At 40.1% G+C, this 26,591-nt stretch overlaps 1 protein-coding gene across 1 annotated transcript; it reads right to left on the bottom strand.

Moving 5' to 3' along the window:
- Positions 1–18,774: 18,774 nt before the first annotated feature.
- On the bottom strand, positions 18,775–26,035 carry LOC122241503 (endogenous retrovirus group K member 6 Env polyprotein-like). The gene is made up of 2 exons (XM_042997795.1): positions 25,960–26,035; positions 18,775–20,774 (listed from the first exon to the last, which is right to left on the bottom strand). Exon 2 carries the CDS (start codon positions 20,771–20,773, stop codon positions 18,833–18,835), a length of 1,941 nt encoding a protein of 646 aa, XP_042853729.1. The 5' UTR covers position 20,774; positions 25,960–26,035; the 3' UTR covers positions 18,775–18,832.
- Between the last annotated feature and the right edge of the window lie 556 nt (positions 26,036–26,591).

Here is a 26,591-nt window from a genome sequence, read left to right on the forward strand (position 1 = left end):
CTCTTCCCCAGTAAGGAATTAGGCACAGTCTTCTGCCTGAAACTCACTTCTCTCGTATCTTTCCTGGTTGTGCTCTTATAAATTCATCTTACTCTCATTTCCTCAGGGGAGGGTCACTGACTGACAAATCTAAATTGGGGCTCCTTTCTGCATTTACTCTTGGTACCTTGTACTGTTCTTTTACAATGCTTATAAGTTCAAAATCCTATTGGTATAACAATTTGGTTAATGTCTTTATTTCTAAATGAAAAACTACATGAGCACAGGGACCAAGTCTGTTTTGCTAACCACAAATCCTTGATCCTTTCCACACTGTCTAGGAAATGGTCAGTGGTGAATACTTATTGAACAACTAGATGAAATCATGTTTAAAAGTACCTGCTTTGGTGTTAGTAAGGACTACATTTGAGTTTGATTCACAGCATCCTGGTATTTTGGTCTCATAAGACAAACTATGGAAAATCCATCCCATAGTGCTCACAAATGACTTCATGAATGTGAGCTTGTGTTACTAACCTATTTGATGTTGACATTTGTCATCCTTAACAGTGCCATCATCATCATCTTATCATGTTACCTTCAGATTTGATGGATCATTAATCCAAGGATTAATTAATGTTATCTGTATGAGGTAAACATGTTGTACCAGAGGCAGCAAGTTTGAAGGCTTTACTTAGATTTGTTATATATTTCTAGTGAAAGTTTTAGATTTCATTCTGAATTCAATTATTTAATATTATCGTGAATAAGACGGTAAAAAGGAAAATTACAAGAACTCTCGGCATTTGGCAATGTTTTGAACTAGATATTTTCAACTTCAAAATATGAAAAATACTTCACATAAAAATATTTAAAAATTTGATAAAATTGGGTAAACATTCTTACCCATTGATAAAGTCACAAAATACAGAGACCAGGAGGATTTTTTTAATTTTGTTTTTTTTTTAATTTGATTTTTTAAATTTTATTTAAATCCAAGCTAATTAACATATAATGTAGTAATGGTTTCAGGAGTAGAATATAGTGATTCATTACTTAAATATAACACCCAGTGCTCATCCCAACGAGTGCCCTCCTTAATGCCTGTCACCCATTTAGCCCATTACCCCACCCAACACCCCTCCAGCAATCCTCAATTTGTTCCCTGTATTTAAGAGTCTCTTATGGTTTGCCTCCCTCTCTCTTTTTATCTTGACCGAGAGGATTTATAACCTGAATCAGTGGGTTGGATAATGTTACTGTTAGCTTCTCCATAGAGAATCAGTAAATTTAAACATATTTTGAAGCAAAGACGACCTCTTCCTTAGACATTGTCAAGTGGCCCTTTCTTCCATGCTTTTGTCTGGCCCTTATGGCTGCTTAGACCCTGGAACACCTATTACGAGACTAGAATGTGATTGAATAGAGATGATTTTATTTATTCCAGCTCAGTACCCAATTGTGGTCATTTTGCCCCAGTGGTGATCTTTGCAATGTCTGGAGCCATATTTGATTGTCACAGCTTGGTTGCTTAGCAGAAAAGGTGCTATTGGCATCAGATGGTTAGAGGCCATCATTGCTGTTTAACATCCTATAATCACAGGGCAGTTCCCACAACAAAAAATTATCCAGCCCCAAATCAAGAGTGCCAAGGCTGAGAAACATTTTGCTGTGCAATGAAAGAGTGAACTCTTGTACACAATAAGAATAACTGTCACAAACAGGTCTTGAGGAAGGGGAACACTTTGCACTGCTGGTGGGGATGCAAACTGGTGCAGCCACTCTGGAAAACAGTATGGAAGTTCCTCAAAAAATTAAAAATAGAGCTACCCTATGACTCAGCAATTACACTACTAGGTATTCATCTAAAGGATACAGGAGTGCCGTTTCAAAGGGGCACATGCACCCCAATGTTTACAGCAGCACTATCAACAATAGCCAAATTATGGAAAGAGCCTAAATGTCCATTGACAAATGGATAAAGAAGATGTGGTACACACACACACACACACATACACAAACACACAGATACCCACACACTAGAATATTACTTGGCCATCAAAAAGAATGAAATCTTGCCATTTGCAACAACGTGGATGGAACTAGAGGGTATTACGCCAAGCGAGATAAGTCAGAGAAAGAGAAATGTCATATGATTTCATTCATATGTGGAATTTAAGAAACACAACAGATGAACATAGAGGAAGAGAAGGAAAAATAAGATAAAAACAGAGAGGGAGACAAACCATAAGAGATTCTTAAATACAGATAACAAACTGAGGATTGCTGGAGGGATACTGCATGGGGGGATGGACTAAATGGATGAGGGGGATTAAGAAGGGCACTTGTTGGGACGAGCACTGGGTGATATATGTAAGTGATGAATCACTAAATTCTACTTCTGAAACCATTATTACACTATATGTTAACTAACTTGGATTTAAGTAAGATTTAAAAAAAAAGAATAACTGTCACAAACATAACATTGAACAAATAAGTCAATCAGGAAAGAGTACATGAAGTTATTTTATATGAAAATCAGAAACAGATTAAACTTTGATTGGTGATAGAAGTCCAAGTAGTGTTTAACACTAGGTAACCAGAAGGAAGGAGGATTGACATAGACTGCATTCCCATATGCACTTGATTCTATTTTCTAACGTATTCTATTACTTTATTTCTAAATTTAGGCCCCAGTGGCACACTCAGAATTCTGACTCTTGTTGCTAGATGTAAGCCTGTCAACTTGGATCTAAAACTAAGGAGATTGGCTAGTAAATGTTGTACTGTTAAAAATCCTCACTCTTTCATGAATACAATTTTATATTAACAATTTATAAAATTGTCTGCATTTTCCTTTTAAAAGTAATTTAAAATCCTTTTACTATAATCTTAATCTAATTTAAAATCCTTTTACTATAATCACAGGGAACTGCCCTGTGATTATAGGATGTTAAACAGCAAATTACTTTAAAAATTTTTAAAGTAATTTAAAAGTAATTTAAAATTTAAAAGTCCTTTCTCTCATTAGATCATAAGAGGATACTTGCAAGATAGTACTTTGTTTAGTCTAGAAAGGAGACAGGAAAGATAGCATATCCTTCCTTATAGTCACCTATTATGAGGGTAATACTGGGGTGCTATGTCAGGTCAGAGGACAACCTCTGTAAGATACTCTGGCCAAAATTACACTACTGGGAGAGAGCTTATGGTCTGAATGGCTTTTTCACCCATATGTTAGAAGAAAAATGGGAACTTCTAAGCTGATATAGAAATCTGATAGAAAAACTTCCAGGTAGGAAAACAAGAGTATTCTCCCTGTGCCGTGTGCTGATTCTAGGCTATCCTCACCTGAAAACAACTGCAGTGTCTCTGTGGCTGTGTGTATCTACTATCTTTAGGTCAGCATGTGTCCATGTCTAGCAGGGTTTCTGCTAATTGGCAGTGACCTTGGTAAAGCGACCCATTTTCTGCTTACATTAGATATAGTTGGTTAGAATTTCTACTTGATACCCTGGGAACCCCATTTAATTTTGGCTCTGTTAGATCATTCTAGAATCTTCCAAAACAGCAGCATATACCAAGAGGATATTATTTAAAAACACGTAATCGCTGGTGTTTTCACATTCTTGCACATGCTGTTTTTTTGCCTGGGACTCTTCTCCGTAGGTAACATGTCAACTGAGAAAACTAATATAAATACAACAAAATTTACTTTACACTCCTTTTTCCAGGTCCCCTAGGTCATCTTCCCGATGTACAATGCTGTTTATAATCTGTGCTGCTGCCATTGCTGGATTAGGAATTTCTTTTTAACCCGCATGACCTCACAGTTCAGATTCCATAATAGAGAATTAAATGAGAAAACCTAGGATAAGTGCTTGACAGTTTATCTGTCCCATTGACAATACCTGTTTAATATAAGATATTTGTAATATTATCATTACTTTTATTACCACCGTTTGTGCAGCCCACCTTCCTAATCCTTTTCACATCATAGGCAATTTTCCATTTATGTGTCTGTTTCCTGAGATGAAAAGACGCATAAAGTATGGTTCCCACCCTCAAAGTGACACTAAGGTAACCATTCGGTTAAGATTAGGCTTAGCTGTTAGAAAGGAAAAAAAAAGGCTCATAAGCATTTTTTTCCCCTTGAGATCTACTTTATTTTTTTTCCAATTTTTTATTTAAATTCTAGTTAGTTAACATATAGGGTAATATTGGTTGCAGGCATAGAAGTAAGTGATTCATCACTTACATGTAATACCCAGGGCTCATCCCAAATGCCTCCTTTATACCCATCTCCCATTTAGCCCAGCACCTCCCCGCCCCCACCTCCCTCCATTAACCCTCAGTTTGTTTTTGTTCTCTATAGTTAAGAGTCTCTTATGGTTTGTTTCCCTCTCTTTTCTTTCCCTTTCCCATTCCCATATGTTGATCTGTTTTGTTTCCTAGATACCACATATGAGTGAAATCACTTTGAGGGTGGGAGCCATACTTCATATCTGTTTGAATATGGGCATGGAAGCACCTTTAAAGATTTTTCTTGAGAACTGTGAGTTTAAACTTACCTCACACATCACCATTCTAGCATATGTATCCAAGGAATGCATTTTAACTGCAGTGAGGTGAGTCATACAGGCTTTTGCATTGGGAGACATTGTGAGAAAGCCCTTCTGGTTTTGTTTAGTGTTTCCTGTAACTGGCTGAACGTTATGGTCACCTGACAGGGGTGTGGGTTGTTTAAAAAATGCTGCTACCTGGGGCACTCTTCAGATTAATTAAATCAGGTGAGGGCAGGAGAGGGAATTAACGGTACTTCCTATGCAGCCAGATTGAGAACCAGTGGTCTATCATACACACAGATAACTTGAGATCATGGATGAAAACTGTCTCTCTCCCCCTTTTTAAAGAACCAGAAGAAGGCCTATATCTATCTATGCAGTGTTCATTCCACTCTACTTGCTGCTGCCCTGGGCTATGTGATGTGGCATGAGACTGTCAGCTCCCAGTGGCCTCTAGTCCAGATGGAGAAGTTGGACTTCCCCAGGAGTGATGGCAGTGACTGGCCCCTGCCAGCTAAACTATCAAGGAAACTTCTTCCTTATCTCTCCATTCTTCCACTGCTGTTTTCAATTAGAGATGGAGCACTTTAAGCTAAGTTGCATGTAGCAGAAAGCTGATGAATGAGCTTTGCTGCTTCCCAGCACTTGCATGGCAGTGAGTTCAAGAACAAGTTCTCATCTGCCTCTCTCAGCCTTGCTCTCCCACCTCTCCTCCCACCCTTCTATGTCCTTTATGGAAGCTGAAAAAAACCTAAGGACATCATCACTGCCACAAAGGAAATGAAACAGAAGATAAAACCTGGAACACCAAGGAAAAGAAAACCAGAGAGGCCAAATTAACACGAGACAAAGTAGATTTCACAGCAGTTAATACCGCAAGGAACGAGAATGTCCTTTCACAATGAAAAGACATCCTATTCATCAGGAGGACATCAAAATCATAAGTGTTTATGCATCAAATAATAGAGCTTCAAGATGCAGGAAGCAAAATCAGATAGAACTGCCAGGAGAAATAGACAAATCCACGGTAACAGTTGGAAATTTCCATACCTCTAAATAATCGATAGAACAAGTAGATGGACAATCAGTACATAGAAGACCTGAACAACTTTATCAACTAACTTGTCCTAATAGAGATTTATGAAAGAGTTCACCCAACAACAGCAAATTGTATATTCCTTCACATGTACATAGAACATTTCCTAAGAAGGACTACACTCTGGGACGTAAGACAAGTTTTAATTTATCTTTTTAATAACTTGGCTGGACTATTTTAGTAAAGTTTACTTCCCCTTTGGTGTGAAGTGTCTGGTGTTGGTTCTCAAAGGGCATATCCTTGAGCAGGCACAGAATCACCCTGGGATGGCAGTGATTTTGTCAGCTTTTTCTTTGTCTCTTTCCGTAAGCTCTCTGTCTTCCACTACCCATATCTCAGCCAGCTGTTAGGCTCCACTAGTTTCCACCTGATTGCTCTGTAGTTTTTGACAGTGCCCTGGGGAATCGCTCCGGTCTGATCCAATTAAATTTGGGGAAGGAAGGGATACAGGAGTGCTGATGCATAGGGGCACTTGTACCTCAATGTTTATAGCAGCACTCTCAACAACAGCCAAATTATGGAAAGAGCCTAAATGTCCATCAACTGATGAATGGATAAAGAAATTGTGGTTTATATACACAATGGAGTACTACGTGGCAATGAGAAAGAATGAAATCTGGCCCTTTGTAGCAACATGGATGGAACTGGAGAGTGTGATGCTAAGTGAAATAAGCCATACAGAGAAACACAGATACCATATGTTTTCACTCCTATGTGGATCCTGAGAAACTTAACAGAAGACCATGGGGGAGGAGAAGGAAAAAAAAAAAAAAAGGTTAGAGAGGGAGGGAGCCAAAACATAAGAGACTCTCAAAAACTGAAAACAAACTGAGGGTTGATGGAGGGTGGGAGGGAGGGGAGGGTGGGTGATGGCTACTGAGGAGGGCACCTGTTGGGATGAGCACTGGGTGTTGTATGGAAACCAATTTGACAATAAATTTCATATTTAAAAAAAATAAGTAAATTTAAAAAAATAAATAAATTTGGGGACGGATAGTTTTGGGGGTTCTAACTGCAGGAGAGCTCTTAACTCTCTTTTTCTGGTTCTGATGAACTAGCTAGCCTATGGTTTAACTTGTTGCTTTTATTTAAGAGAAGTATATAATTTCTCAATTGATTACCACCCAAATCGCTATTGGTTTTGATAGTGTCCTTAGGCTTGGACTCCCCTACAATTAGTTCCAAATAAAGTCAGTTCACTGGGGGAGAGCTTCAGAGTCTTTTTTATTATGGACTGCCCTCCCTCTAGGCAAAATCTCTGAGCTGTGGTCTAGGACGGTAGAAGTGGTGAGACAGTAGCCCACTTCCCTCTGCTTTAAAGCAGGGTGCTGGGCAAGGGTAGTAGCCTCTTATCTTCTCAACATGCCTCCCCTGAAGTGTAATCTCTGCCCTATGGGTGAGCTATGCAAGTGTGATCGGGACGCGATGCGAGTATTCTCTGCCTGCTGCATCTGCCCTAGATCCTTTATCCAATGAATGAGAAAGGAAGCCCCTTGCTTCTTGACTGCACTCACCAGGAAATTAGCCTCTGCAACTCAGAGCCGAGAATGATGAAAAATGCTGGTGGTCTGTCCTTCCCAGTGTGGTATGTTGTCCCTTGACTGGAAGCTGAGGGTAGAGAGATCCTCGTTTTCTTGGCCACGCCTACCAAAAGTGTAGATTCCTGCTGAGCTGGGAGGAGTGGGGGAGGGTGTGGGTGTGGCTCAAGTGCTGTGGACTCTGTTCTTTCCAAAATTGAGTACAATTTCTGGAATAATTATTTATTTGCTATATATCCCTAGGGCAATTTCCAGAGACTTTAAATGGTTGCTTTTTAAACAATTTGTGCCAGCATGATTGATTTGCTGAGGAATGGGTCTGTGAAATTTGATGCCATTCCAGAAGTTGAATTCAACCACTTATTTTATTTTTTTTAAGTTTATTTATTTATTTTTGAGAGAGAGAGGGTAAAGGAGGGGCAGAGAGAAACAGAGAGAGAGAGACAGACAGACAGAATCCCAAGCAGGCTCTGTACTGTTAGGGTGGACGTGGGGCTTGAACCCACGAATCCTGAGATCATGACCTGAGCCAAAATCAAGAGTCAGACGCTTAACAGACTGAGACACGCAGGCGCCCCTGAATTCAAGCATTTAAAAAATAGTTGCGTGTAGTAGCATCAAGGGCAGAGAATGATCTTTTCCTGTTTTGCAGGGAATGGCTTCTTAAGCCTACGGATGAAAACAAAGGTGATAAATGTTTGTCATCTTAGTTGAAGAAACACCCAGTTCTTGCCACCAGTCACCTCCTTCCTGCAAGCACAACTGGGACCACTGCCCTCCCTCTTCCTCCCCTATCATTTTCCAGGAACCACGGCAGTATTGGCAAAGGACTGCCACCAAGTGTCCACTAAAAAGCAGTCACCTAAAAGATGTAGCTAAATGAAGTTTTTCAGGAGTTGCTGTGCAAGCCTTGTCCTTAGGGCCTGTAGGGTCTCAACTCGTTTCTAGGGAGTGCTTGGAGACCAACAGATGGAAAGTAAAAGAAACTTCTAATGTCTCTTTTCTCCCCTTCCCAATCCTTACAAAAAAAAAGAGAAATAAATTCAAGGAGAAGCACCATGAGTGTGCAAAAGTATACCATGTCTTTTGGAGGTATTCAGCGAAATCACAAAGGACACAAAAATACTGTATCTTGGCATGCTTTGGCACATATTCTGGAAAGAGGAACACAGTAGTTATCCTGTTACTTTAAAAGTCTCAATTAGGGGCACCTGCGTGGCTCAGGCAGTTAAGCATTCGTGAAATGGAGCCCCAAGTCAGGATCCACGCTGACAAGGTAGAGCCTGCTTGGGACTCTCTCCCTCTCTCTCTAACCCTCCCCCATCTGCATGCTCTTTCTCTCTTTCTCTCAAAATGAATGAATGACTCAATCAATCAATCAATCAATCAATGCCTGGATTAGAATATCTTGGGCAGGAGGCTATGGAGCAAGAAAACAAAGAGAGTTTATAAATATGGCAATAGAAATTATTAATTTCCCTCTTAAACGCATTCCCCAATATTTCCTTTACAAGAAACCACTTCATACCCTCTGAATATCAATCAGGTAAGAAATAGACATTGTGATATTTGCTCCAAATATATAAGTTTTTGTCTGTTTGATGACCTTGGTTAGAATTGCATTGTTCAGACGGAAGAACAGATATGCGTTTCATGATGATAAATCATCTTTTGGAACAGAAAGCAACACCCAACACATTTCAAAGGATTAAAATCATACAGAATACATTCTCTAACATAAGAAAATTAGATTCAAAATGAATTTCAAAAATCTATAAAGTGCCAAATATTTGGAAATTAAGCAAGCACACCTATATAACTTTAGAGATAAAAATAAAATCACAGGGGTGATTTAGAAAATATTTCAAAAATAAAGTAGATCATTTGAGGATTATAATTAAAGCAGCAATTATAAAAAATTGGTAATTTTAAGACTTAAGATGTAAAAAGGTTAAAATCACCGATCCAACTTATGTCCTAAGAAATAAGAGGAAATTAAATGCAATCCATGTAGAAGAAAGAAAATTATAAAATAGAAAACATGGAGGCAAAAGACAAAATTTAAAAAACTTCAAATTTTCTTATTTGAAAATATTTATAAATTCAGAGTGGTTAAGAATTAGAATTTAGAACTTTAGATGGTCAAGAAAAAGTAGAGAAAACACAAATCATCAATATTAGGGATAAAAGTGAAACATATCATGAGATATCCCACACAAGTGTGAACCTAACAGAGAAATTTTGTGAGCATCTTTATGCCATTACAGTTGAAAACCTAGATAAAATAGACTCCTTGAAAATTCCAGCTTAAAAAATGCCAAAAAGAGAAAGAACAAGGGGCGCCTGGGTAACTCAGTCGGTTGAAGTGTCTGTTGATTTCGGCTCAGGTCACGATCTCACAGTTCATGGATTCAAGCCCCACATTGGGTTGTGTGCTGACAATTGGGAGTCTTGGAATTCTCTCTCTCCCTCTCCCTCTGCCCCTCCCTCACTCATGCTGTCTATCTCTCTAAATAAATAAATAAATAAATAAATAAATAAATAAACATTAAAAAAAAGAGAACGTTTGAAGTTAACATATGTTAACTAATGTTAACTTCATACTTAAAAACCTTCTCAGGAAAACAGCTTAATGAAATTACATTTATTGGTGAATATTATCAAATATTGAAGGAAAAACAAAAACAGTCACATACTGTTTTTTTTTTTTCAGAAAAATTTTGCAAGCACTTCACAAATTATTTTATGGGGCCAGCATAAACCTAATTATGATGACCCGTAATTATGATGAGAACATTATAAGGAAATAAAATTAGACATCAAGCCTCTAAAGAACATACATATAAAAATCCTTAACAAAACATTTGCAAGTGGAAAATAGCAACATAAATTGAGTGTACTATATCATGACCAAGTGGGATTTTCTCAAAACAAGATTGATTTCCCATTTAAAAATCAATAAATGCAATTCACAAAATTAAGAGAATAAGGAAGAAAAAATATTTGACAAAAGTCAACACAATCTTAACTAAGTAAGAATGAAAATGTGTAGGCAAAATTGGAAAAGAATGGTTTCTAAATTGGATAAATGGTATCACTGAAAACCTGAAATGAATATTCTATACCACAGTGAACTATTGAACATTCTTCATCTTTTATCAGAGAAAAAATGAGTTTTTCTCTACCACGTTGATTAAACCTAACACTAGAGATCCTTAGGTCATATTGGAAGTCCTAGTCAGTGCAATAAGGCAAGAGGAAAAGTGGCATGAAGATTTTAAGAAAGAAGCAAAACTCCTTATTCACAAAAGAAATTATTCTTTTGCCCCAAGATAGTCTCTTGACTTTATCAAAAACGTAGCCACTGATAGACTGCATTTCCTGTATTTAAACAGACAATGGGAACAGAGAGTGACTGGGGCCTTTTCTAGTCCAAATATATTAGGGAAGGGATTTATTAATTCATGTTTGATCAAGGACATTTCCCTGGATCAGTCAACAGGGCCAAGAATGGAATAATATTCAGTCCAGCCTGGGATAACTGGGCACACAAAAAAAGTGTCCAGGAGAAAGGATCATATTGTCTGAAGTAAGAAGAATTCAATTCAAATAACAGTTTTGAAACCACACTTCCAAGAACATTCCAGAATTGATATATCAGTCATGGTATAGTCACGAAAACAGAAATCACTTTCATTTGTGGAAACACAGTTCATTTGGACATTTGAAGCAGGAGCAGCTCACGAAGCAAACCAGGGCTAAGTAACCGTGTGGAGGAACAACAAGCTAAGGCTGGAGAGACAAGTGAACAAGGTGGTGGTAGGAGGCCCAGAGGCCTGGGCCTCTGCAGACTGTGACACCACATGGGGCCTGTCTTGCGAGAGAGGGAGCATTGGAGAAGATGAGCCTGCTTCCAGATATTAACTGAGGCAAGCAAGATAATCACTCAGGCTTAAGACAGAAAGCCACTGGGAGTGTTTACTTAAGGTTGGAAACCTTTGGCACTAGCCTGACTCTGGGACTTTGGAACTCAGAGCTATAAAGCCCAAGCCCTGCTCTGTGAGGGGATTTGTACATTGTGTTTGTCCTTCCAGTCATCTAGAGCCTTGCATCAGACTGTTGATTCAATCCTGTTACTTGGGAGCCTGTCAGTGGTTTGTTTCCATCAGATCCAAGAACAACATTCTCAGTAAAAGTCTTTACTCTTTTGGAAATGAATCACAGAAAAGATATTTATTGCCCCTTGAAATGATAAACAAATGTTACCCTTATTCATTCATGCAACCACTCATCTGTTTATTCATTCTTCCAATCACCATTCACCCTGGGCATTACTGTGCCTTAATGTTAATATGTTAGATTCTTAGGACTCAAAAATGAATATCTCTTGAAGAAGCATGTGATTTTATTTCCAGGAAATATAAATTAGGTTAAAGGTAAACGTAAGGAAAAACGCTTGGTTCCTAGTCCAACAGATCTCAATCACTAGCCAGAAAAGGAAAAAAAAAATCACTTATTATTACCTATATAATATCATCTATATTATTTTTATTTTATTTCTTTATTTTTTATTTTCTAGACAGAGAGCATGCACAAGCAGGAGAGAGGGGCAGAGGGGGTGAGAGAGTAAGAGAATCCCAAGCAGGCTCCGTGCTCAGCATGGAGTCCCATGTGGGACTAGATCCCACAACCCTGGGATCATGATCTGAGCTAAAGTCAAGAGTCAGATGCTTAACCGACTGAGCCACCCAGGTACCCCTAGTATATCATCTATTTTAAAGGTCCCTGTATAGTCTAAGCTCCATGAAAAAAAGAAGTTTAGCTGTCTTGTTTCTTCCTTTCATCATAGGGCCTGGACAATAATAGGTATAGAATGCAAACTGAGCAGACAGTCCAAATAAATGAATCTAACAGTTCATGCGTATGAAAATTATATGTATAAAAATTATTTATTAAGAAATTATTCATTAAATACAAAGCATTTTTTTCTTTTTGTTCTTGAAGTCATGGTGTATTGGTTTCCTACTGTTGCTATAACAAATTGCCACAAAAGAAGTGGCTTAAAATAACACATTTATTCTTTTGTAGTTCTGGGAACTAGAAGTCAAAAATGGATGGACAGGGGCGCCTGGGTGGCTTGGTCGGTTAAGTGTCTGACTTCAGCTCAGGTCATGATCTCCCGGTCCGTGAGTTCGAGCCCCGCGTCGGGCTCTGTGCTGACTGATCAGAGCCTGGACCCTGTTTCGGATTCTGTGTCTCCCTCTTTCTCTGCCCCTCCCCTGTTCATGCTCTGTCTCTCTCTGTCTCAAAAATAAATAAATATTAAAAAAAAATTAAAAAAAAATGGATGGACAGGGATGCTTTCTTTTTCGAAACTCTCAGAATTTTTCCTTACCTTTTACAGCTTATGAAGGCACATTCTATTCTTTGGCTCATCCTGCACTTTCAAAGACAATAGTTTAGTACCTCCCAACCCTCTGTCTGGTCCCCTTTTTCCTGACTTTTATCCTCCTTGCCTCCTTCTTAAAGGACCTTCTGATTACACTGGGCCCACTTGAATCATGTACCCATCTCAAAACCCTTAAGTTAATCACATCTGCCAAGTCCTTTCCCCATGGGACCATATTTACAAGCTCTGGAAATTATATGTGAACATCTTTGGAGAGCCATTATTCAGCCTACCACATAGGGTATCTCTAGTCTGAGGAATTAGAACATCTATTTGATTCAGGCTCTCAGTGGGAACAGATAGTTCTATAGAATAGCTTGCTTTTCCATTAAACTCTCCAATTTATTGGCCACATATTCATTACTGTATGATTTCTCTCTTATAAAGATAAAGCCACTCTTCCTTCTAAACACTTGAAGTCACAGCTGGAAAGAGTAGTTTAAAATCTCTAGAGCAGATGTATTAACATCCTAATAGAGGCACAGATACCGTGACACCCAAGGTCACAGGGGAGACTTCACCAGAAAAGTTCCTTTTGTTCCGCTAGCCTTTAAATCACCTTGGAGACCTTAATCTGGTATCTAAAATGCAAAGCATCTATTACCTCCTTCGACATTTGAAAAACTCATGGAATTCTTACAGTTGAAATTTAGTATGCATTATCCTTTGTCTTAATAGTAGAAGCTTATTTAGCACACTGAGCACTTAAACATACTCTGAAAAATGGTCCCTGTACTCAGATGAACTTTACTACCTAATTGGAAACAAATACTGGATGCCACTTAGTTGTATTAAAGAAGGACTCTCTTTATCACCTGGACCCATGTGTTCTACTTTAACAAGCTCTATGAGTCTCCCTAGTATCTTGGTATCAATGCCAAGCTGGATCCTGAGTCACGAGTTTTTAAATGTTTCAGTATTCCCATTTCCCCAATGCATAAATACCTGAGTAAACTGTCAGTGGTCTGCTAAAGGAAGGGCAGGAGGAAGTATTTTCATTATTCTTGATCTGGAGTTTCAGGGCCCTTCTTCCTGAGGACCTGGCTTTTTCCCCACGTGATGAGTTCAGGGTCTGAAACTGGCTCAGAATAAGGTTAGGGATTGTAACACTTTAATGGGGCTCTAAATCAATAGCTTCTTCACAAACCATTCGTGACTTCATTGTTTTCTCCCTATCCCTCTTGATCACGTTCTATTCATCATCTACTGAGTTCTTCATGGTCAAGCCTAGCAGGCTGTCACTCCAACCTTGCTGCTCCACTGTCCCTGCACCAGCTTGGCTTCTGTTGTTCAAGTGCTAACACATGTCCTCCATGCGTCAGCATCTCTCATCCCCAGCAATACCAACAGTCCAGTTCTGTGATAGCAGGTTGTCTCATCCGCGCTGACATATAGCAGAGATGCTGCTACTGAATGTTTTAAGGGTGATGGGATTCCTCTCACCAGCATGTTCTTGTTTTTTGGTAATTCTGCTTTTAATTCCTTAAAGCTGTAATTCAGAGATAGAAAATAGAGGCCACTCCAGCTGAGATTTTAGAGGGTCACCAGAAACTTTATACCTTTGTTTCAAAGTGAATGTAAGAATTTAAAAAGCAAGGCCAAGGTGAAAACAAGATTAGGGTGAAATTGTGGTATTTTCTAGTACTCTGATTCTTAGCCTTAAACCCCTCATTGAGTTGCCTGTTGTCATTTCTAAGAGCAATGAGAAATTTATATCATTAGTGGTCAATTTCACATTCCTGTTAGTTTTTAGTAGCATTATGGTTTACATTTTTTTCTTATTTATGAATAGGTAATACAAGCTTTCCTTACAAAATTCATATTTCCCTCCGATTCCTGATCTCATCCAGTTCTCCCCAGAAGGAACCAATGTTACTAGTTTTCATGAATTTTTCCATATAAACCATACTGCATACACTGTATACAACATACTGTTGCATCTCATTGTTTTCACCTTAAAGTATAACTTGAGTATTTTTCTATATTAGTATATATAAACTTTGTTGTCAAATTATCAGTTACCCACAATTCCACCACATATATGCATTACTTTATATTCTCACTTATATTTATAAAAATTTACATTTATATTACCAATATTTCCATTAAAAGCAATGCCTCAATGGACCTCATTTGTGTTTGTGTGTGTGTAGAACTTTGCATATGTGTTTTTCTAAAAATGAACATGCCGTATCAAGGCACAACGACATTAAAATATAAGAAATAATAGGACACACTCTCAACAGAAATTTTACAATTTACATTGCTATGTGAGAGAGGCTCTTTTTCCCATAACTTTCTAGCACAATTTGCTATCAAATTTATTGATCCTTGTCAATCTGAGAAGTTTTAGTTTCACTTCTATAATTGTAAGGCTGAATATCACTTATTTATTTACTCATTTAATTTTCTGTTAACTACTCACATACTGAGTTGTATCTCTTTTTTAAAAATTTTTTTTAATGTTTATTTATTTTTGAGAGAGAGGGAGAGACAGAGCGTGAGCAGGGGAGGGGCAGAGAGAGAGGGAGACACAGAATCCAAAGCAGGCTCCAGGCTCCGAGCTGTTAGCACAGAGCCCGACGCGGGGCTTGAACTCACAAACGGCGAGATCATGATCTGAGCTGAAGTTGTACTCTCAGCCGACTGAGCCACCCAGGCGCCCTGAGTTGTATCTCTTTTATATTGCTTAGATTAGCTCTTTTTCTATGATAGTTTGAAAATAGGTTTTCAGAGTGTTGTTTATCTTTTGACTTTTTTTGACATAAAGGATTCAGTTTTATGTAGTTTTGTATATGTTTTAGGTCATCTGGGTTTTTTGTCATGCTTAGAACTTCCACATTTCGATTTTTAAAAAAGAATTCAGATTTCTAAATTTTATGGTTTCAATCTTCATCTATAGTACATCTGGAATTTGCTTTGCTATGATAAACACGAGATCTAATCTCTGTTTTCTCTAAGTGGCTATCAAGTTGTCTTAGACAGTTTATTGGACAGTTCATTATTTCCCACAGACTTGAAAACCTTTGAGATAAATAGTTCCTAAAAGTATTCATTTCTACCTCTAGACTGTGGAAACGGTTTTATAGCTTTGTCTGTCTTGTTAGGACCTGTGCTGCACTGGACTAATTACTGTAGCTTTTAGAAGAGGGATTCATATGGAGCAAATGTGGTTCTTCTTTGCTACTCTTCCTCTGTACTACCCAATTTTTAAAGCACCATAAGCATTTCCATTTAAACTTGCAAATAAAGACAATTTGGTATAAACACTTGGGTTGCTTCCATATTTTGGTTATTGTAAATAATGCTACAATAAACATACAGATGCATGCATCTTTTCAAATTAGTGTTTTCATTTTCTTTGGGTAAATACCCAGTAGTGGAATTACTAGGGTAATTTTATTTTTAATTTTTTGAGGAACCGCCATACTGTTTTCCACAGTAGCTGTACCAGTTTGCACTCCCACAAACAGTGCACCAGGGTTCCTTTTTCTTCACATTCTCGTCAATATTTTTTCTTGTGTTTTGACCTTAGCCATTCTGACAGGTGTGAGCTGATATCTTTCAAAGTTTTGATTTTCATTTCCCTGATGATAAGTGATGTTAAGCATCCTGTCTTGTGTCTGCTGGCCATCTGTATGTCTTCTTTGGAAAAATGTCTATTCATGTCTTCTTCCCATTTTTACTTGGACTATTTTTGGTGTTGAGTTGTATAAGTTATTTATATGTTTTAGATATTAACCCTTTATTAGATATGTCATTTGCAAATATCTTCTCCCATTCAGTGGGTTGTCATTTTGTTTTGTTGATGGTTTTATTCACCATGCAAAAGATTTTTATTTTGGTGTAGTTTCCATAGTTTAATTTTGCTTTTGTTTCACTTGCCAAAGGAGACACATCTAGAAAAATGTTTCTATGGCTAATGTCAAAGAGATTGCTGTCTGTTTTTTTCTCCTAGGAATTTTATGGTTTCACATCTCACATTTAGGTCTTTAATCCATTTTGAGTTTATTTTTGTGCATGGGCTGAGAAAGTGGTCCAGTTTCATTCTTTTACACATAGCTGTCCAACTTTCTCAGCACCATTTGTTGAAGAGACTGTCTTTTTCCCATTGCAATAATATTCTTGCCTTCTTTGTTGTAGATTAATTGGCTGCATAAGTGTGGGTTTATTTCTCGGCTCCTATTCTGTTCTATTGATCATACAAAGATCAACAGAACTGTTCTTTGTGCCAGTTCCATACTGTTTTGACGACTACAGCTTTATAGTATATGTTGAAATCTGGGATTGTGACACCTTCAGCTTTGTTTTTCTTTTTCAAGATTGCTTTGGCTATTTGCGGTCTGTTGTGGTTCCATACAATTTCAGGATTATTTGTTCTTGTTCTGTGGAACATGCTGTTGGTATTTTGATATGGATTGAATCTGTAGACTGTTTTGGTTAGTATGGACATTCTAACACTATTTTTTCTCCTGCTTCATGAGTGTGGAATATCCTTTCACTGGGGAGATGTTTTAGGAAACATCTGCTCCAGGTAAAGAAACTGTGTCTGGTTTCCACAAAACCAAATATGGTACCTGGTTTATTGGATGTTTATTGCATGAATGATTTCATGAATAATGGTCAAATAACAATTTCTGGCCTACTTCAGCCCATGTTGGAAGTACATTGTAGTAACAAAATAAAGAGGAGCTTACCAACAAAGATAATGGAGTAATGATTAACATAGGACATATGATACCTTGTTCAGTTAAGGAAAGCTTCACTGATGGATGCAAATTCTTATTCACATTCTACAAATAAGATTAGCTATTTTTAAGTAGAAACTCTAAAGACTACCTGAAACCTAAATCTTACTGAAAGAACTCACCACTACCTCATAAACATGTTGGTTTTGTCACTTAAATGTAATTCATTAAAATAATTTATTAATTTAAAATATTGACAAAGTGAATAAATACGTTAGAATAAAAAGGATGATATGATGGGGAAAGTAACATGAAGATCTAGCTATTATCAGAAATAATGAAAAGTATGGGCTGAAAGCAGATTGTCAGGTCTAATAAGGGTATAAAAGTCACTTTTCATATAAGATACAACTGACTAAGTACTGGAAAGTTATGTCCTTCCTTGAGAAGAGTAAGAACTAGGGGAAATATGTTCTTTATTGTGATTTTAAGCCTAATAATTATATGGTTTATTGTTTTCCTTAACACAAAAAGGAAGAAATGTAATAAGGAACACAATTGTCTGATCTTTGAAAAGTTTTACTACCCATTGCATCTGGATGTTAAGGTACAAATTATCTTAAGTGCGAATTAGTTTTGAATACTTTTGCTCTATATTAAGCCCTATTCTTTTTGGATGTGCTTAATTGTAGTTCCTAGAATTTATCAAGGAATAACAACCTAGTCACCATTTCTGTGGTTTGATCCAGTCTCAAACACAAATGCAAACCCAGAGAAGATGGGCACTGTTTAGGTACTCCCACCCTCCACTGAACATCCACTCTCCAGACCTTACTCCGATTCCTGGAGTCAGCTTCAATGCATTCTCCAGGTACTCATCTTCAGTGATAAGATGATCATTTACTTCAGCTCAAGGGTAAAAATCCCATATGGCCTGTCGCGGCCGGCGCGACGAACACCGAGGTCAGGGTCCTGAGGGTAGGGGAATGCAAGAAAAAAAGAGAGAAGAGAAAGTTTGGGAACAGGAGGGTCCCCTGGGCTGATGGCCCAAGTGACGGCTTTATTGTTGCTGTACACAATCTTTTATAACCAGACTCTTATGGGTTAGGTCATTCTAAGAATAAACAGGTTTCACATAATTGCTGCCCACCAAAACATTTAGTTCTGTGTTTCTTGCATTTTCTAGACGGGTCACAAGACCTTGTTGATAAGATTGCTAGCAAAACACAATTCCCATGTTTGTTTCTATCTGACTCGGGGTAGAAAAAGGGAGGTAGCATTACTGCCAACACCTGCAGACCACAGGCTTCAGGAATTAACTTTCTCAGCCTTGACAAGGCTTTCGTATGCCCTTGAGAGTGGGGGAATGGGAGGGGGAACCACCGGGTTGGCTTGAGTCAACAGGGAACGTTGCTCGACCCGGTCTCAGCCTGGCGCCGGGGCCGGCCTCCCACATGAATGGGAGGGGGGACCACCGGGTTGGCTTGAGTCAACGGGGAACATTGCTCGACCCGGTCTCAGCCTGGCACCGGGGCCTGGCCCCCCACATGTCCCCCTATTGTTTGTAATTGCAACATGTGCATCCTGGCTTGGTATGTGGTAAAGGCAGTAAGACCCCATCTCCAGAAATAACACAGCAAGACAAGTATAACAGATATTACGGAAACAATTCCAATAAAGATCCAAAAGGAATGCTGAAGAATATTAAATGGATTAAACCCATTAAGTTGGTGCAGTGTGGTTTCAGCGAGATCTCCAGGGTCAGAGAAACTGAGTGAGCTACTTGCAACAGCATTTATCTCTTCTTGTAGCTGTAAGAGGTCTAAGCTAGTATTAACATCATGCCAAACCCCTTGTAAATGACGACACACTTGTCCCCATGTCACATTGGTATACTCTAAAGGGGTAACACAGATATGCTTATATGCATCATGACAAATTAAAGAAAGTCTGGTACGCAAAACAGCAAACTGATCACCAAGATACATTAATGCTTCTTGTAGTGCCTCTAATTGGGCTTCCAATTTACAATCTATTGGTTCTTGAGTGACAAACACCTTGGATACATTATGAGCCAATTCATTTACATGGGATGCCATTTGGGCACTTTCATGTAAGGATATTACAGATACAGTTGCAGAGGCAATTACAGTCACTGCTGCTATGAGTCCAGCAATTAAGAGTCCAAGAAACCGTTTGGTCCTGCGCAGCCGGATTTCTAAGGCCAATTGCATCCCATAATTAGGATACCAAGGTCCTGTAACATGTACTGGCAACATCCAATAGGGAGGTTGTAAGACCAGATAAACCTTCATTCCACTTCTAGAGGGTCCATCTACTGGTAGACAATTGGTCAAAGCACAAGCAGGACACGTCAGCCGGTATAACTGATGACCATCTTCTTTCACTGGAGTAATGGTCCCATCTCCAACAATCAGATAGTAGGGTGGAGGAACATAGGCACGCAATTGCAGAACTGGAGAAACATAATATTCTGGAAAACTAAAACTGTCATTAGTATATATTTTATCAAAGGTAGCATATAATTTCCAAAGATCAGAATGAATTCTTCCTTCAGGGGATTGCAAAATGGTTTGTGGGATAATCTTGTGGTGTACCTGTACCTCACTAGGAGGTGGATCCACGACCCTGGGATCAAGAGTCTCATGCTCTACCGACTGAGCTAGCCGGGCCTTTCGGGAATAATCTGTAATGGTATAGTTTATGTCTTTAGGAGTAATCCTCAAAGAAGAGGATTGGGCACATATACCCCAAGGTGAGTCCCCAGTAAGGCCTTGACCAGCTGAGGGACATATAGGAAGATTCTGAGGGGGATCATGTGGTCCAAAAAACATCCATTCTCCTAATAATTCTCTCTTTTGCCAATAAGCGGCAACAGAGCGGGGTACCCATTCAGAAGGACGCTTGCCATGTTGCCACAATGTATAAGTAATAGACCGCCCTACTGGTTTCGTACCCAAACACCCATAAGCAAGTTTGTACGGCGTAGACTCCCTTTGCAGGCAGATGGGTACTCCTGCAGAGAGTGCCGTCCAATTTATAGAGGCCGACACAGTGGGCAAAAACCCTGCATCTTCCCCTCCCATAAAGGTGAGGTTGGTGTATACTTTGGGTGTGGGGTCTCTCCATGTTACAGGTTGTACTGTAGGAGGACCTACCATGTATGTCCAATAGAGAGCAGACTCCCCGGTTGTAGTGAGAATGCACAGGCATGCCAAGAAGACATGTGTGGCCGTTACCTCTCTACCTGAGGCCATCACTACATCAGTGGCCTGGGTCAACAGGTTCTTTATCTGTCCCCAGGTGGGTGTACCCGCCTTATGACTCCGCCGTTGTCGCTTCTGGGGGGGCTCCGTCACTGTCAATTTGGCCAGTTTTTGGCGCAACCGTAATGTCTCTGAGGAGCCGAAGTGGGATCCAGCGTGGCGCTTCCTCATCCTGTGGAAAAACACAAGCATACCCTCGCCCTTTTCGAAGGACTGGGTCTGGGCCTCGCCAAATGCCTTCTGGCATATCTTTCCATCTAGCCATCAAGAGAGGTTCTTGACTCCTTCCCCAGCGACGCTCTGTGGCAGTCATCCCTGCTTCATTGACATTTAAAAAATTTAAAACATACAACACAAGAGTGAGATGCACATGTGGGGAATACTTTATCTTTCCCTTTAATATCTCCCCTTCTTTAAGTTTTTGCAGATACTGTTTTAGAGTCAGATGAGCTCGTTCAACAATAGCCTGTCCTGTGGAATTATAAGCAATGCCAGTTGTATGCTCAATTCGGAATCGGCGGCAAAATTCTGCAAAAGATTTAGAAGTATAAGCACTACCATTGTCAGTTTTTATTTTATGAGGTTTGCCCATTGCTGCAAAGGCAGAAAATAGGTGATTTTGAACATCAACAAATGCTTTTCCTGAGTGGGCTGAAGCATGTATATAGCCTGAGCAAGTATCTACAGACACATGTATATATTGCAATTTCCCAAAAGGTAAATATTGGGTGACGTCCATTTGCCACAAATCATTGGGCTGAAGACCTCGGGGATTAATGGCATAGACCGGCTGTGGGAAGAATTGTGGACAGATGCCGCACTGTTTAACAATTTGTCTGGCCACTTCACGAGATATTTTGAGTTCTCGTCAAAGGGCTGCTGCATTCTGATGAAAATTATCATGACTCCTTTTGGCTGTTTCCAAAGGAGTGGTAATGGGCAGAACTTGCAATAAATGGGTTGTGGCATCGGCTATCCGATTCCCAGCAACTAGGGGACCAGGCAGGTCGGTGTGAGCTTGAATGTGGGAAATATAAATTGGACTGTGCCGTGAATTAAGAAGTTTTTGTATAGCATGAAATAGATGATAAAGTTCTTCATCTGCTGTCAGTATAAAGGCAGTGGGAAGTTGCAACACGGCTTTGACAATGTATTGACTGTCAGAATAGACATTTATAGACTCTGGGTAAGTTTTTAGGGCTACCTGTACAGCATAAAGCTCGGCCCTTTGGACAGATTTAGTCGTATAATTTAAAGTGATCAAATTTTTATGTTGAGAAGTGACATAATACACTGCAATTTTACCCTCTTTACTAGCATCCACAAAAATGGAAGCAGCATCTTCAATCGGCTGACAAACAATAGGATTATAGGGCAAAATATCTATAAGACTGAAACCTTGTATTAAAGAATCAGAAGGTAAATGAAATTTAATTTGACCTGTAAAATTAGCCAAGGCAAGTTGCCATTCGATGGACTGAGCAAAAGCAGCGTCCACCAGCTTCTGTGTCAGAAAGGCACATGCAATAAATTCTGGATCGTGTCCAAAGAGCTGAACAGCTCGGGATCTTCCTCTAATGATGAGAAGACAAACCATAGATAGCAAAGGATTAATGACATGCAGAGAGTATAAGGCTAAATGTAGCCATTCAAGTGGACTATGAGATTGCCACAGAATTGCAAAGGGGATGACCTGAGGTTTTAATATTATTAGATACAAAGGCTGAGAAGGGTCAATTCTAGTGACTTGGGCCTGCTGAATGGCCTGTTCTATATGTCTTATAGCTTCTTTAGCTTCTTGAGTGAGACTTCACGAGGACACTGGAGAACTATCTCCTTTTAGAATATTAAACAAAGGCAGTAATTGTTCTGTGGTGACTCCTAGTGTATTTCTAATCCAGTTTATATCTCCTAATAATTTCTGAAAATCATTTAGAGTAGTCAAATGTCCGGTTCTAATTGATACTTTCTGAGGTCGGACAGTTGATTTGGAGATGAGATACCCTAGGTATTCAAAAGGTGCTTCCCTTTGAACTTTCTCAGGGGCAACAATCAAATTATATGCTTTAAGGCATCTTTGGAGAGAAATAAAAGCCTCCTGTAATAATTCCTCAGTTTCAGCAGCCAAAAGTAAATCATCCATATAATGGATGCAATATACATGGGGAAAACTCTGTCTAAAAGGGGCAATTGCTCTGGCCACAAACTCTTGACATAAAGTCGGACTGTTAGCCATGCCTTGCGGTAAGACCTGCCACTGATACCACTTAGCAGGTTCCTGTAAGTTAGTGGAAGGCAGGGAGAATGCAAAATGTTCTCCGTCGCCAGAGGCCAACGGAATGGTAAAAAAACAATCTTTTAAGTCCAAAACTAGTAATTGATATTGTAAAGGAATGGCCGATGGGGAAGGGAGGCCAGGTTGCAAAGCCCCCATGGGCTTCATGACAGCATTAATTGCTCTCAAATCTTGCAGCAACCTCCATTTATTTGACTTTTTTCTAATCACAAAGATTGGGGTGTTCCAGGGACTGGTGGAGGGAACTAAATGACCTAATTGCAGTTGTTCCTCTATGAGGTGAGCAGCAGCCTCCCTCTTAACAGTAGGTAAGGGCCATTGGTTAACCCACACTGGAGTGGAAGTCATCCACTGGAGAGGCATAGCGTGGGGAGTTTCCAATGGCCCTAGGAAAAACCCAATCCGAAATGGTCTCTTTTAGGTTCGGGGACATATGGCTCAGGATTCCCTTGCAACTCCTTCCCTAAGCCTTTCCCCTCAATATAGCCCATTTCCTTCATAAGGTGCATAGCAAGATTAGTCTGTTTTTGAATCGGGACTGCCTTAGTCTCCAGAGTCAAATTCATTGCAGTTAATATGTCCCTGCCCCAGAGATTAAGATCTATATTCAAAACAAAAGGCTGAAAAGTTCCAGTCATACCATCAGGCAGTCTCCAATGTAAATAATCAGAGCTTTGCAACGGAGCAGAGGCATAACCAACACCTTTAATTGGAATATTAGTCACTTGAGTAGGCCATGTGACAGGCCAATTTTTTTGAGCAATAACTGAGACATCTACACCTGTATCCACTAGTCCCTCAAAAGGGACTCCTTGGATATGCAATGTAAGCATGGGCTTTTCTACAGAGATCACTTTAGCCCAATAAAGATCTGTGGAGCCGAACCCCTGATTTCCCCGATAAGGTTTAACAGCCTTATTATTGGAGGATATCCAGGGTATCAAGATCAATTGTGCTATGGGAGTCTTGGGCTCAAGCACCAAAGTTCCCATAGTTAAGCTGGCCAAAATTTTTATTTCTCCAGTGTAATCTTCATCAATAACTCCAGGATAGATCATCAATCCCTTAAGAGTCCAGCTGGATCTTCCCAATAATAACCCCCAAGTATTCCTGGGTAGAGGCCCCCATATCCCTGTGGGGATGGCTTTAGGGGGCTGTCCTCCTTCGAGGTAAACAGACTGAGCTGGGGCAAGATCTAGTCCTGCACTGGTGGGGTGCCGCGGTGTAGTTGGCTAATACCTGGGAGGTCTCCAGTGTTGGACACAATGGGTGAGAAGGCACCTGTGGGAACATTGTCGCAATTGTTTGAGGGGCCTGTGGCTGGCCCCGCTCCCAGTTTCCCTGAAGAGGTTTGCCATTACAATCAGTTTTAGAGCGGCATTCATTGACCCAGTGATACCCCCGTCTACATCTGGGACAAATAATTGCCGGCTTATTATTGTTAGGGCCACTTGGCAAACCGGGGGTGGTTGGAATTATTTTTGTACTATGACATTGGGCCTTCATATGGCCCTTTTGGCCACATTTGAAACACACTATTCCACCCAACTTCCTTGGATTAGTTCTTACATTTTTACCCTGAAGCTGGGCATGCACCTGTAAGGGGTCTATTCCCTTTAAGGCGGCTGCCAAAGTAATGCCCTGAATATAAGATGGTCCAATCTCAGCACATAGTCTGATATAATCCTCCAAGGTACCCTGATTTTTCCAAGGACGAATGGCTGCCTGACATGCAGAATTAGCATTTTCATAAGCCAGTTGTTTTACAATAATGGTACCTGCCTCCCCATCAGTAATGATACGACTGACTGCAGTCAAAAGGCGCCCAACGAAATCCTGGTACTTCTCATCTGGCCCTTGCCTAATTTTAGACAATTCCTCAGTTCTGCCCCCTGTGGAGGGGAGTTTTTTCCAAGCTGTAATGGCACAGGTATTAATTTGATTATATGCAATTTCAGGATAATTTAGCTGGAGGCCCACATCATAATATTGTCCTGTACCTGTGAGCATGTTAAAATCTACTGGTATGTTAGTTCTTTTATTATACATAGCCTGTTTTTCAGCATTCTCTGCAAATTCTGCTTTCCACAAGAGGTTATCTCCCACACTCAAACAAGCCTGAGCAATGACCTTCCAATCTCCTGGGCATAATGCCTCCCTGCTCAAATTATCAAGCATAGACAGGGTAAAGGGAGCTGTTGGACCATACTGGGCTGCAGAGGATTTCAAATCTTTCAGCAATTTAAAACTTAGGGCGGAGTACACTCTCTGTCCCCCCTGCTGAATAACAGGGTAAGTGTGAAAAGCAGAGGTGTCTTCCCCATACTGTGTTGCTTGATACAGAGTCCGCTGCAAAGGAGTAGCTCCCATAACGGGGTAAGGTTCAGTGGACTGTTGATTCTGAGTAATAGGGAAAGCCATCCGAGGTAAGCCTCTATCTTGTGCCTGAAAAGAAGGTCGTTTTAAAGGTACCTTCTGGACCAGAGGGGCCAAGAAGGCAGGCTTCCTCTGATCTTCCAAATACGGCCCATCATCTCCCTGATCCCCAAAAGGAAAGTAATCATTATTTTCTGGATCTTGCACAGATAACTGTTCTAGGAGGGGGAGAGGAGGTAAAGGTGAAGGCACCCATGACTGTCCCGAAAGGGCATTGAAAGTAGTTTCTGGAGGGACAGGAGCATCTGAAGTCACTAAGGGTTGGGCTGCTTCCGAGCTAAGAGAAACTATTTCAATAGAATCCTGCGGATCAAGGACCTCCTTAATACAGGTCCAAGTAGACCACAAAGTCCCTGGAACCGCAGCTCCACGAATCTTCATTTGATTTTTAAGTTCCTGACCAACTCGCTGCCAATCCTTTAAATCAACTGTACCCCCGTCTGGAAACCACGGGCAATAATCACGCACTATGTCAAAAAATTCCCTAAGGGCTGACTTAGAAACCTTAATTCCCTTCTCCTTCATAAGAGCCTGCAAGGCAGTTATAAAATATCCCTGTTCCATAGACTGTTTCTGTCCCATAGTTTTACTCCCGTCGTCTGTGCTGCTGGCACAGTTCCCCTACCTGAATTAGACGCCACGCGGTCCGCTTTCACTTTCCTCCTTGTTGTCTCAGGTCCCTGTTCAGACGCCACTTGTCGCGGCCGGCGTGACAAACACCGAGGTCAGGGTCCTGAGGGTAGGGGAATGCAAGAAAAAAAGAGAGAAGAGAAAGTTTGGGAACAGGAGGGTCCCCTGGGCTGATGGCCCAAGTGACGGCTTTATTGTTGCTGTACACAATCTTTTATAACCAGACTCTTATGGGTTAGGTCATTCTAAGAATAAACAGGTTTCACATAATTGCTGCCCACCAAAACATTTAGTTCTGTGTTTCTTGCATTTTCTAGACGGGTCACAAGACCTTGTTGATAAGATTGCTAGCAAAACACAATTCCCATGTTTGTTTCTATCTGACTCGGGGTAGAAAAAGGGAGGTAGCATTACTGCCAACACCTGCAGACCACAGGCTTCAGGAATTAACTTTCTCAGCCTTGACAAGGCTTTCGTATGCCCTTGAGAGTGGGGGAATGGGAGGGGGAACCACCGGGTTGGCTTGAGTCAACAGGGAACGTTGCTCGACCCGGTCTCAGCCTGGCGCCGGGGCCGGCCTCCCACATGAATGGGAGGGGGGACCACCGGGTTGGCTTGAGTCAACGG

This window comes from Panthera tigris, chromosome C1, assembly GCF_018350195.1.
Source record: "Panthera tigris isolate Pti1 chromosome C1, P.tigris_Pti1_mat1.1, whole genome shotgun sequence".
In the NCBI taxonomy this organism is placed as follows: domain Eukaryota; kingdom Metazoa; phylum Chordata; class Mammalia; order Carnivora; family Felidae; genus Panthera; species Panthera tigris.

Bases quoted from the DNA above. Each gene is read 5' to 3' on its own strand.
- LOC122241503 (XM_042997795.1), bottom strand. From the start codon at position 20,773: ATGAGGAAGCGCCACGCTGGATCCCACTTCGGCTCCTCAGAGACATTA.